At 35.5% G+C, this 12030-nt stretch overlaps 1 protein-coding gene across 8 annotated transcripts in view; it reads left to right on the plus strand.

Moving 5' to 3' along the window:
* Positions 1 to 12030, plus strand: part of LOC126822331 (spectrin beta chain) — a 106364-nt gene that overhangs the window by 75407 nt on the left and 18927 nt on the right. For all 8 annotated transcript variants that reach the window (XM_050551148.2, XM_050551151.2, XM_050551153.2 and 5 more), the window contains 11 exons: positions 1658 to 1830; positions 3762 to 3852; positions 5266 to 5412; positions 5874 to 6140; positions 6654 to 6784; positions 7345 to 7531; positions 8373 to 8573; positions 9328 to 9536; positions 10059 to 10263; positions 10833 to 11096; positions 11719 to 11829. In XM_050551148.2, the coding sequence (XP_050407105.1) occupies positions 1658 to 1830; positions 3762 to 3852; positions 5266 to 5412; positions 5874 to 6140; positions 6654 to 6784; positions 7345 to 7531; positions 8373 to 8573; positions 9328 to 9536; positions 10059 to 10263; positions 10833 to 11096; positions 11719 to 11829 (1986 nt within the window). The remainder of the gene's footprint in view (positions 1 to 1657; positions 1831 to 3761; positions 3853 to 5265; positions 5413 to 5873; positions 6141 to 6653; positions 6785 to 7344; positions 7532 to 8372; positions 8574 to 9327; positions 9537 to 10058; positions 10264 to 10832; positions 11097 to 11718; positions 11830 to 12030) is intronic.

Raw genomic sequence — 12030 nt, forward strand, 5'->3', positions numbered from 1 at the left:
ACCTGACAAGGAACAGTGTCTCGTCGTTCAGATGGGACCAAAAAAAAAGTCTTGTTGGCATGCACAAAAAAAAAAAAGAACCCTTGGCAGTTGGAGATTCAAAATAAGAATAAGCCATAGCACAGCTTTTTGGGCATAAATTTGCCTCATAGTACACTGCATGGCATATACCCATCTTCAGTTGCCTAAATGGAGCAGAAAAATAGGGTATTAAACCCTGTTTTATTCCATTTTCAGATTTTTGTAAAATAGAATTGTGATGCATATGATATTAACCCCTCTTATAAATTTTATAAGAAATTCCTTCTTTATATTCAGAGTTTGATCCTTTTTCTCTTCCACTAAAAACTCCACATTAGCATCTTTACATGTGATGAAATATTGTCCTGATTACAAAACTTGACACTCGTGCATTATTAAATCTTTAGTTGATTTTTCATATTGTTTTTTGACAAAAGGGAAGCCACGATGGCTAGGTGGGTAAGACGCTGACTCACTAGTCTGGAGGTCGCGTGCTTGATACCTGCATTGATCGAGAAAGTTCAACTGGATTTTCAGATGTGGTTTTCCCTTGTCAGTGGTGTAGGACAGAGGGCTTGACAGGGACAGCTGTTTATTCATTTGGATGGGACAAAAAATTGATGTCCCGTGTATACATTGGCGTGCACGTAAATGATCCCCTGACAGTTGGAATTTGATATAAGAGTAGACCATAGTGTCACTACACTGTATGGCGTATGCCCGTCTTCATTAGCCCAGTCGAAGCAGAACAGTAGGACGTTAAACCCCATCCCATTTCATTTCTTGACTGAAGTTTTCAATATGAAATATACCCCATTAGTGACTGGTAGAAATTAGAAATATATATTATCCACAGCTGTCCTTTAATTTAAAGTCACGATGCATCAGTGGCATTTGTCGCTAAAATATCAAATTTCTCACGGCTTAATACACCCTAATATGTACTCTGATTGGTTATTTTTAGTATATATAAAACTATAAGTCAAGTTTTCGATACTGTAAAATTATTGTTAGGAAGAATTTGTATAAATTCATTTCTGTTTTATTTTTAGGAATTTTAAACTTTTCTATGTTTCACAATATGTTATGTTTTCACAATTCTGTTCAATGAAGGTCAATATTCATGAAAATATGTTAAAGGTGCATTATGTAAGAGCTAAATCTGCCTAATGCAGATCTTTCTTTAGGCCTCATTCATTAGACATTTATTTACATGCCAGACCTATAATCAACTCTCTAGAACTTAGGATGATTTTGATTTTCAACAGATTTAAATATGATTGGCAGTTAATGATTTAATTAAAAAATGGATAATCAAAACTTTGTTTACTATCGTAATGATGGCAATCAAAACTACACTGTTCAGCAAACTAAGATAGCTTGGCTCAGAATGAAGTAATTTGACTGATATTTTCAAGATATTCCCATGTTGTGAACTATTATAGCCAGAACTGTCATCTCTTTATCTTAATGTTACATAATGCATCTTTAATTAGCTTCGAGTTCAAATTTGTACTAGGATTTCAACCGTCAACCAATGAAAAGGCTGCATCCCGACAGTATTTTATTTTTCATGAATATGTCCAGTGTTCTATGTTTGAATTTTTTTAATTCCACGATATTTTTCTATTTTCAGAATTCTGTACAATCTGCGGAGAATTTGATCAAACGCCATGATGCCTTTATTACTACGATGGAAGCAAACGATGAGAAGGTTAATGCCGTTTGTAATTTTGCTGACCGCCTTATTGAAGACAATCATTTCGCTGCTGACAAAATCGCTAAAAAAGCAGAAAACATCAGTGAAAGGTTAGTTTTGATAAAGAAAAAAAAATTATGGTTGGTGTGGTGGGAATGATATTATAGCATGTGTGTCCTTCACTGGTGTTATGTCTAGTACGTACATATAGTGGGATATTTCTGGATGGAATATTCTTAGAAATCTTTAACTTAGTCCCATACAATCGTCAGAAGTTAAGTTCTATCAGACGTTATTCATGGAAATACAAATTTCCAGTTTCCGTAGGGTCGCCTGTCCAACCTCATAGATTTTCTTCGGGTTCTCCGGCTTCCTCCCACTGGTAAAGACCCCTACGTGCAAGCAAATTATTGAAATAAAATTGAACCATGTTAGTTCCGAAATGACCTAGTTTGTGTCAAACGGATGTTAAGTCTCTCTCTCTCTCTCTCTCTCTCTCTCTCTCTTACAAAGTCAATCCAACAATTCAACAGTGGAATTCCTTAAATGAGTTTGCATCATCTTTCCGACAAATTATTTGGCAATTTCTTCGCATTTATATACTTAAACACACTTATAAAAGAGTACTGTGTGAAAAAAAAAAACAACCCCGGCTGACAAGTCTGATAGGAAAGTATGAAAAGGTGTCAGCTATTAAAAGACAAAGTATGCCAATACATGTAATTATAATTTGCTAAACATCGTTAATATTCATGGTAAATTTGCTGTTCACATGTGCCATGCATGTACTTAATAAACCCAACATTAATTAGCAGGCTAATGAGTTGACAACAGCTAATGCTTGTTAAGTGATTAATTCTTTACATTTTTATAATTTAAGATGGTTTTTTTTATACCAATCTATTTTCGAGATTGTAATTGTAAGGGAGTACATCATGATATTAAAAAATTACTTAAATTATAAAACCATGCATAAAACAATTTATACAGAGTGCCTGACAAGAAACCATGTCTTGTGGGTTAAATCTCTCTCTCTCTCTCTCTCTCTCTCTCTCTCTCTCTCTCCCCACCCCCCTCTCTAATGCCTACTAAATTCAGTGAATGTATAGGTGGATAGCAGTGTTGTTTTATACATGTAGATCAACATCTATGTAATAAATCTATATAATTCTGCTGCGGTTTTTTCTCGAGAAAGCCAACAAAATGATTAAATCTTGTTTATTTCCTCAACTTTTCTAAGATGAATTATCGTGTGAAAGTAGTGAGGAAGGAACCAGAAATCTATATATATCCCTGTTAAAAACATATTTTTATCTTTAATTCCTCGTACGAATTATCTTTCATCTATTCTTACGTATGGCTAATGTTACAGTTTAAAAACTGATTCTCCTTGATAAACCACTTGAATCTGAAATGTGTTTATAATATTCTCTTGTAAACCATGCAAGACAAATATTCAAATCATTTAATATGCTTGTTAAACCAGGTTACTATAAATAGATTATATATACACCAGGGTAAGCGTGCATTATGAGATAAACCATTCTTAATCTTTTCGAGAATATGGATTCTGTAAATCTTCGTTGTGATTTTCGTATTAGAAAACTTTGTCCGATTTAATTTTTTGTAAATACTAAAATGATACTACTCTTGGAGACTTTTAGATTTTAAGGGGACTGTCGGGGAGATGTACTGTAAATGAATTTGGAGAATTATCAGTAACTTTAAAGGGACTGTGGGAGAAGAGGTACCGTTAAATGAACTTGAAGAATTATTAGAACCTTTGGAATATAAGGGACCTATGGGAAATTCAGTGATAAATTTCACTTCACTTCTTTATAAAGTTTATTTGTATAATCAGAGAAGATGTCTTGAAAGATATGGTTAAAATGAATTTGTATAACTTATAATGGAGTATTATGATGAATTTTGTTGTGGGAAGAGACAAGCCTATTTTAGTTTCATATATCTGTTCGAGATTTAAATGGCCGCTGATTAATTATATTTTGATGGATTTATGGTTGTGGTTTTTTTATCGCAGGAGAGATGCAAATCACCAGAAATCCAATGAACAACTTGATAGACTTAAAGAACAATTACAGATGCAACAATTTATACAAGAATGGGACGAGGTGAGGAAAATAATTTATTATCTCATGCTGAATGAAGTTAGGGATGGATAGCATCTGTTGGATGGCCGAATGGTTAGCACAGGCACGCTGTATCATAAGGCCTGTCATTGAGTCAACTGGCGTGGTTTTGAATTCCTGGTTGTATGTGACAAGGAGTAAGGTCGCCTGTCTAACCTCATGGATTTTCTCTGGGTCCTCCGGTTTCCACCCACTGCTAAAGACCCTTACGCGCAAGCAATTTATTGAAATAAAATTAAACCATGTTAGTCCCGAAATAACCTAGTTTGTGTCGAGTGGACGTTGAACCACATTTCTCTCTCTATTGTTGATTCCAGAGGATATCTCATAAGCTGTTTAAGATATCTTTATGAAACTTTGTACGCACATCAACCTATCATAGCAGTTATGCCTTTGTAATTTCTGTGTTTCCATGGAAACAAATTTGATATACAACTTCTCAAAATTTTAATTTTAGTCTTTAGATACAGACAGTATAGCTATAATTCTAATCCAAATTTTGAAACATTAGCCAGAATATGTTTGTAATATTATAACGCTTTGAAATAAAGCCAAATAAAAAAGGAATTGACATTATGCATACACAGATGTATTTCATCGTTCAACCATTTCAAATAAATCATGAATAATGGCCGCTAATTAGACCATAATGTTTATTTGATTAATAAGTTTGATGCAAATTATATCTTTATCTTTCCTTGCTTCACAAATAAACCCTGCTTGATTTTAAATCTTAGTCACTTAACATGTTATAAATTAATTGAATTATCTGTCAACACTTGAGTTGAACCAACCACTGGTGTTTGTTCTCATTAGCCTCCATATTTTGTTTCAATGGCATTTAGTGGAAAGGTGGCTAAGTGGGTGAGGTGTTGGCTCGCTAGGTTGGAGGTCGCTTGTTCGATCCCTGCATTGGCTGAGAAAGTTCATTGGGATTTTCCGACTTGGTTTCTCCCATTGTCAGTCATGCAGGTTGGAAAAACCAAGGTCCTGTGCATACATTGGCGTGCACATAATTGATTCCTGGGCAGTTGGAATTCAATATATAAGAGTAGTACATAGTGCTGCTGCCTGGGCAAAATTTCACTCATAGCATACTGTATGGTGTATGCCCATCTTCATTAGCTCGGTCGGAGCAGGGCAGTAGGCCATTAAGTACCATTTCATTTCCTTTCGTATAACCTTTGTCAAAACGTGGCTCAGTAATTGTGTTCCATTGTCTTGATGTTTTTTATATTGAATTTGCTGATTAATAAAATACAGAATTGTGTATTTTATCTTAACTAGAGGTGATTATGTAAAAAATGGCCCAATCATTCTATTGAGACACCAGGTATTTAAATGAACAAATATTATTCCATTGATAAATAATCATTGGTTATAATTTCTTTCCAGCTTAATGATTGGTTGAATGACAAGATGGCCGCCGCCCATGACGAATCTTACCGAGATGCTAAGAATCTCCACAGTAAATACATGAGACATCAAGCTTTTGAATCAGAAATTGCTGCCAACAAAGAACGACTAGAAGCCATTAAACAGGTCAGTATTTCAAATTACACATCACGATAGAACCTTAATCCAAAAATCTCAATAACCACATCAAAATAAGAATGTCCACAGATTCTTGGACCTGTAAAATAAAATAATTTTAGAAATTTTCATGAAATCGCAGATTAAGAGGAGATCCACCAAAAAAAAAAAATTCCCCAAACTTATAGATGGTGTCGCCGCTTGTTTATATCGACTGTAGAGGATGTCAAGTGTTCATCATAACTGAGTGGGTTGGATGGCCGAATGGTTAGCACGTTTGTGCTGCATCATAAGGTCTGTCATTGAGTCAAGTAGCGTGGTTTCGATTCCCCACTGATAAAGACCTCTACGCGCATGCGAATTATTGAAATAAAATTGAACCATATGTTAGTCCTGAAATTATCTAGTTTGTGTCGATGGACGTTAAACCCCATTTCTTTCTCAATATTATTATTTCGTAACCATATTAGGAGGGAGAAGAATTGATGAAGAACAAACCTGAGATGAGAGAACAGATCGGACCAATGTTACAAGAAATAGACAGCCAATGGGAGAATCTGGAAGGTACCACCAAAGCCAAGGGAGAGAAACTATTCGATGCCAATAGATCGGTGCTCTACACCCAGAGTTGCGATGATGTCGATGGATGGATTAACACCATTGAGTCGCAAGTTATCACATCAGAAGACTTTGGTAAAGATCTTACCACAGTTAACCTTTTGGTTCAGAAACAAAATGTAAGTAAAAAGTTATCGTTCATGATAAACATTTTATTGTGATAGTTGGTCAAACTACATTTGTAATTGTAAATAATGTTTTTTAGTAATCTGATGCAGGACAGAGGGGCTGACTAGGACAGGTGTCTAGTCGTTCAGATGGCACGAAAAACCAAGGTCCCGTGTACACAGGCAAAATTTTCCTTATAGCCCACTGTATGGCGTATGCCCGTCTTCATTAGCCCAGTTCGGAGCAGAATAGTAGGACGTTAAACCCCATTTCATTTGATAGTAATCCTTTATATGGTACATCAATACGAGGTTCTCTGTGTGCTTTTGAAAGAACCTTTGGCAACTGGAATACAATATAAGAGTGGGCTGTAGCGTCGCTGTCCCTGTAAAATCTCCCTCATAGCACACTGTATTATCCTGTAAAGTTCATTCAATTTGTGTATTATTAAAACTTTATTAATTGACCTGGGTTTCTGATAAAATATTTGATAAAAAGTTCATTAAAACTGTGTATTATTTTAGATGATGGAGAATGAGATGAAAATAAAAGAACAACAAGTACAGGAATTAGAATCTCAGGCCGTTCATTTAAAACGATTAGAACCCGACAGAGAAGCCGAGATAGAGGCTCGTAAAGCTCTTGTTGCAGAAAGGTAAGAAAGTCTTGACTGTTAATAAATAACTGAATCCTCAAAATGAAAACATATCTTTAGAGATAGATTTTGTAAGATTTAGATAAAGAGCTGATCGTTCTTGTTATAATTCATCCCCTTGTCAGTGGTGTAGAACAGAGGGCCTGACAAGGACAGCTGTCTAGTCCTTCGGATGAGACGAAAAACCGAGGTCCCGTGTATACATTGGAATGCACGTAAAAGATCCCTTGGCAGTTGGAATTCGATATAAGAGTAGGCGATAGTGCCGCTGCCCGGGCAAAATTTCCCTCATAGCACACTGTATGGTGTATGCCCGTCTTCATTAGCCCAGTATAGGAGCAGAACAGTAGGACGTTAAACCCCATAATTCAAAAACAGATATTTAGAAATTGATATATTAAAAATTTCAATCAAATTACATCGTTCTGAGTGAAGTTATGGGTGTTTGAAGTTTTGACAACAAGTCTTGCTTAACAATTTAAAATTCCACGTTGCCATGGATACTATATATGGTATGGTAGAAAATATATAAGTAATGTTTTGATTTTATTTTTTTACAGATTCGCCAAAATCCAGAGACCTTTAGTCCAGAGACGAAATCAACTGGAGAAGGTGAAGAGAATTCATCAGTTTATGCGTGATATCGAGGATGAGAAATTATGGATAGAAGAAAAGAAACCATTGGCTGATTCTACTAACTATGGAAACAGTCTACTGAGCGTGCAACTGCTGATCAAGAAAAATCAAGTACGCTATAAATTTATATATAATTTGAAATATGTTAGATCATAAGGTCTGTCATTGAGTCAAGTGGCATGGTTCCAATCCCAATTTTGTATGTTACAAGGAGTAGGGTTACCTACCCAACCTTGTGAGTTTTCTCTTGGTCTTGCGGTTCCTGCCACTGCTGTTGTTTCAGTCCCAATCTTATATGTGACAAGGTGTAATGTCACCTGCCCTCTGGTTTCCTGCTACAGCTGAATACCCCTACCAGCAAGTGAATTATTGAAACAAAATTGAACCACATGTTTTTCCCAAAATAATTTATTACGTGTAAATTAATAGATCTGTTGAAAGAATGATAATATGCCATCTATAAATCTATAAATTGATACATCAGAGAAATAATCCATTGAAGATGGGAATTCTAATTAGAAACACTGTAAGCTACCCACTGCATCCAAATTCCAAAATGACTCTAGTTAACTGCATAGAAGTTGCAAGACCTTCTGCTTTCAGACATGTTTTTTTTTTTAATTACCCTATATAAACTGCGCGCACCATTTTACTTGGGTTACAACCAAGTGTAGCTCAAATTAGCTTATTTTCTAAAAATGCTTTTATCTGAGCTAATATAGATCAAATAAACAAAAAATTCTTAGAATTTAAAGGCAACTGAACCATTATATATAAATGTCCATTTCTTGAGCGCCAAATCCATCCAAAGGCATGCTCAAAGCGCTTTTAAAAACAATAAACTTATATACATGTCTGTTCAAAAATTTAGTTTACATAAGATTTTTTGAACAAGTGAGTTTTTAATTGGGATTTGAAACTTGTAACTCATCAGTGTATTTATTTATTTTAGACGCTACAGAGAGAAATCGAGAATCACGAACCTCGTATACGATCGGTGTGTGATATCGGCCAGGAATTAATCGATGAAGAACATCCACAATCTGAAGAATTTTCTGGTTTAATGAACGACTTAGTACAAAGATGGCAGGAATTGAAGGATTCTGTTGATGCTAGACGTGACCGATTACAACTTTCAGAAACAGCACAACAAGTAAGATGTTTTATCAGTTTGTCAAACGGCCATGTTCAGGGGTAAAAAATGAGCTCCTGTGTATATCAAGACCATTGGAAATCAAAGAGGGCACTGCCCAGCCAAACTTTCTGTTACAGTCCCTCTTCATTAGCCCGATTAGCTGATTAGTCCGATTAGCCGATTAGTCCAGAAAAGTTCTGAAATCATTTATCATGAATGTTCAGCATACACCACCTGATGCCATTTATGTTGAGGTCTGGAGGTCAGGTGTTCGATCCCTGTATTGACCAAGAAAGTTCATTGGAATTTTCCGCCATGGTTTCGCCTTGTCAGTGGTGCAGAAGGGAGGACCTGACAAGAACAGCTGTCTAGTCGTTCGGATGGGACCAAAAAATAGGTCCTGTGTATACATTGGCGTGCACATAAAAGATCCCTTGGCAGTTTGAATTTGATATAAGAGTAGGCCGTAGTGATGCTGTCCGGGCAAAATTTCCCTCATAGCACACTGTATGACGTATGCCTGTCTTCATTAGCCCGGTCGGAGCAGAACAGTAGGACGTTAACCTCCATTTCATTTATATCAGTCTTTACCTCAGAATGTTGGAACTAGCCTATGAAATTTGCTAGACAAATTAATGTTTATTTTTTTACAGAAAATTCATGCATGAATTTGCTAGACAAATTAATGTGTATTCTTTTACAGAAAATTCATGCATGAATAAAAGAATTCAAAAACAAATTTATTTCATTGCAACTTATTTTTTATTTCTAGTACTACTTCGATGCCAATGAGGCCGAGTCGTGGATGAGTGAACAAGAGTTGTATATGATGGGAGAAGATCGAGCCAAGGATGAGACGGGATCAGAGAATATGATGAAGAAACATCAAGTATTAGAAAACGCTGTCGATGATTACGCTGATGTTGTTCGACAGTTGGGTGAACGAAGTAGAAACTTAATAGAAACGGAACATCCTGATTGGTATGCTGTTTACATATTATCTTCCATATTACCTGACCTTGACCTGGAGATTTATGACTGGGTTAAAACAAGATTTCGACATAAATCGACTCTTGTTGGCGTTGAAATATATGACCCTCATATTTTTATATTTACTGTTTTTCTTTTCTTGTGACTGATAGATTAAAGATACATTATGGGAAAGGAGATAAAGAGCTGGCAGTTCTCACTATAATAGTTAAAAACTAGATAATGTAAATGGAATTTGCTGAAAATTTCAGTCAAATTGATCCACTCTGAACTGAGAATTTAGCACTTGCATTTTGGGCCTAGCCTCGATCATCATTACTAAAACAAAGTCAGTTTAACCTGATATTAGAATAGATTGGACTAGAATGGGTCCCTATTGAGGTGACCATGTTCATCATGACATAAGAATCTTTTATAGAAATGATTTCATTATAATAACAGCAAAGAAATCAAATTCAAACAGGATTTATTATGGAGCTATTTAATTTAATCCTAAACAATTTCATTTTTCAGTGACCAAGTTGCCCTTCGACAATCTCAGATCGATAAATTATACGCTGGTTTACGAGATTTAGCCAACGAGCGTAGAGGTAAATTAGGAGAAGTTTTAAAATTATATTCCTTACATCGGGAGATTGAAGATTTATTACAGTGGATTGCAGAAAAATCTGTACATGCTGGTTCTAATGATCCAGGTCAAGATTTTGAACATGTCACAGTAAGTATTATATTGTAATAGATGTTGGATCTTACTACATAGATTTACAGAACATATATAGGGATACTCAATTGAATTTTATGGAATTTAATTCTCGCAATCCATGGAGATGTGGCAATCAAGTGAACACAATGATTTCGGCCAACCAGGCATGAGTCTACTCAATAGTGGTTTAATGTATACATGTAAAAACATAGTCTGTCATTGAGTCAACTGGCGTGGGTTCGACTGCCCACTTGTACATGACAAGAAGTAGAATCGCCTGTCCAACCTCGTGAGTTTTCCCTGGGTCTTCTGGTTTCCTCCCACTGCTAAAGATCCCTACACGCAAACGAATTATTGAAATAAAATTGAACCATGTTAGTCCTGAAATGACCTAGTTTGTATCAAATGGACGAAAAAAACAAAGTCCATCCTTGTACCCATTTGCATGCATGTTAAAGATCCCTTGATTATAAGAATTTGACGAAGAGTAGGCGAATCGCTGCTGCCTTGGCAAAATTTCACTGTTTTCAATAAACCTATTGATGCCAGCATTATGATGTTAATTTCATTTTTTTTAATTTCAGTTATTAAAAGAACGATTCCGAGAATGGGCTCGTGAGACAGAAGCACAAGGTAAAGACAAAGTGTCCGCTAATAATGAGGAATGTGACCAATTAATGCTGGCCGATCATTCGGATTCGGCTACGATAGCAGAATACAAAGATCAGGTGAACGAAGCATGGACCGATTTATTGGAATTAATCGACACAAGAACGCAGATGTTACAGGCATCATGGGAATTACATAAATACTGCTCAGATTGTAAAGATACGTTAGAAAATATTTATGTAAGTATAAAATCGTTGTTATTTCTATGAAATGGAGATTTATTGCTTTAGATTTTATTCTGATCATTTATAGAAATAACATATCCGATCAGTTGAGTTCAAAATTATTAATTTGACAGAAATCATTTAGCACCTTTACACAAAATATTTAGTTGAACTATTCAATACATTTAGTTTCCATTGTCTATTTTGGAACTAGTATAGCAAGAAAGGTCAGCCGTAAATGTACACTACCATGTACAGTCCCAGGGCTGTAATAATACAGGTTTCACTCAAAATGAAAAAAAAAAAAAACTCACAAAAAGAGAGATATCTTGAAAGAAGGGGGAATATTACCCAAATATTGTATCATTCTAGTGCACGTCATGATTGGCTATGTGCTACAAGAAATTGCAATGTTTTCTTCGCATTCTCCGGTTTCCTCCCAATGCTAAAGCCCCCTACTCGCAAGCGAATTATTGAAATAAAATTGAACCATGTGTTATTCCAGAAATGACATAGTTTGTGTCAAGTGGACATTAAACCCCATTTCTCTCTCTCTCTCTCCCTGTATCTGAATCTTACATAATATATCTTTAAATTGTTTGCTGTTTTGTTTATTAACTGTTTTAACTTTCTTCAGGAAAAACAACACCAAATACCAGAAGAACTTGGTAGAGATGCTCAGAGTGTTGCCGCTCTACAGAGGAAACATGCCAACTTTGAAAATGATTTAGTCACGTTAGGTCACCAGGTGGGTACTCAATCTTTTATGGTTTATTTACTTATTAAATAAGATCGATAATCTGTCAGCCATGACGGATGTATTTCGTAGTTTAAGTCTGTATTTTAGAACAGTTTTACCAAATAGCTTGTCATTCCAGCAGGGTCACTATTGATAACTATGGATTTTATAGTATATTTATCTTTTCATGCCTTGTTTAGATTTCGGGGG

The sequence above is a fragment of the Patella vulgata genome, chromosome 5 (genome assembly GCF_932274485.2).
Source record: "Patella vulgata chromosome 5, xgPatVulg1.2, whole genome shotgun sequence".
NCBI lineage: Eukaryota > Metazoa > Mollusca > Gastropoda > Patellidae > Patella > Patella vulgata.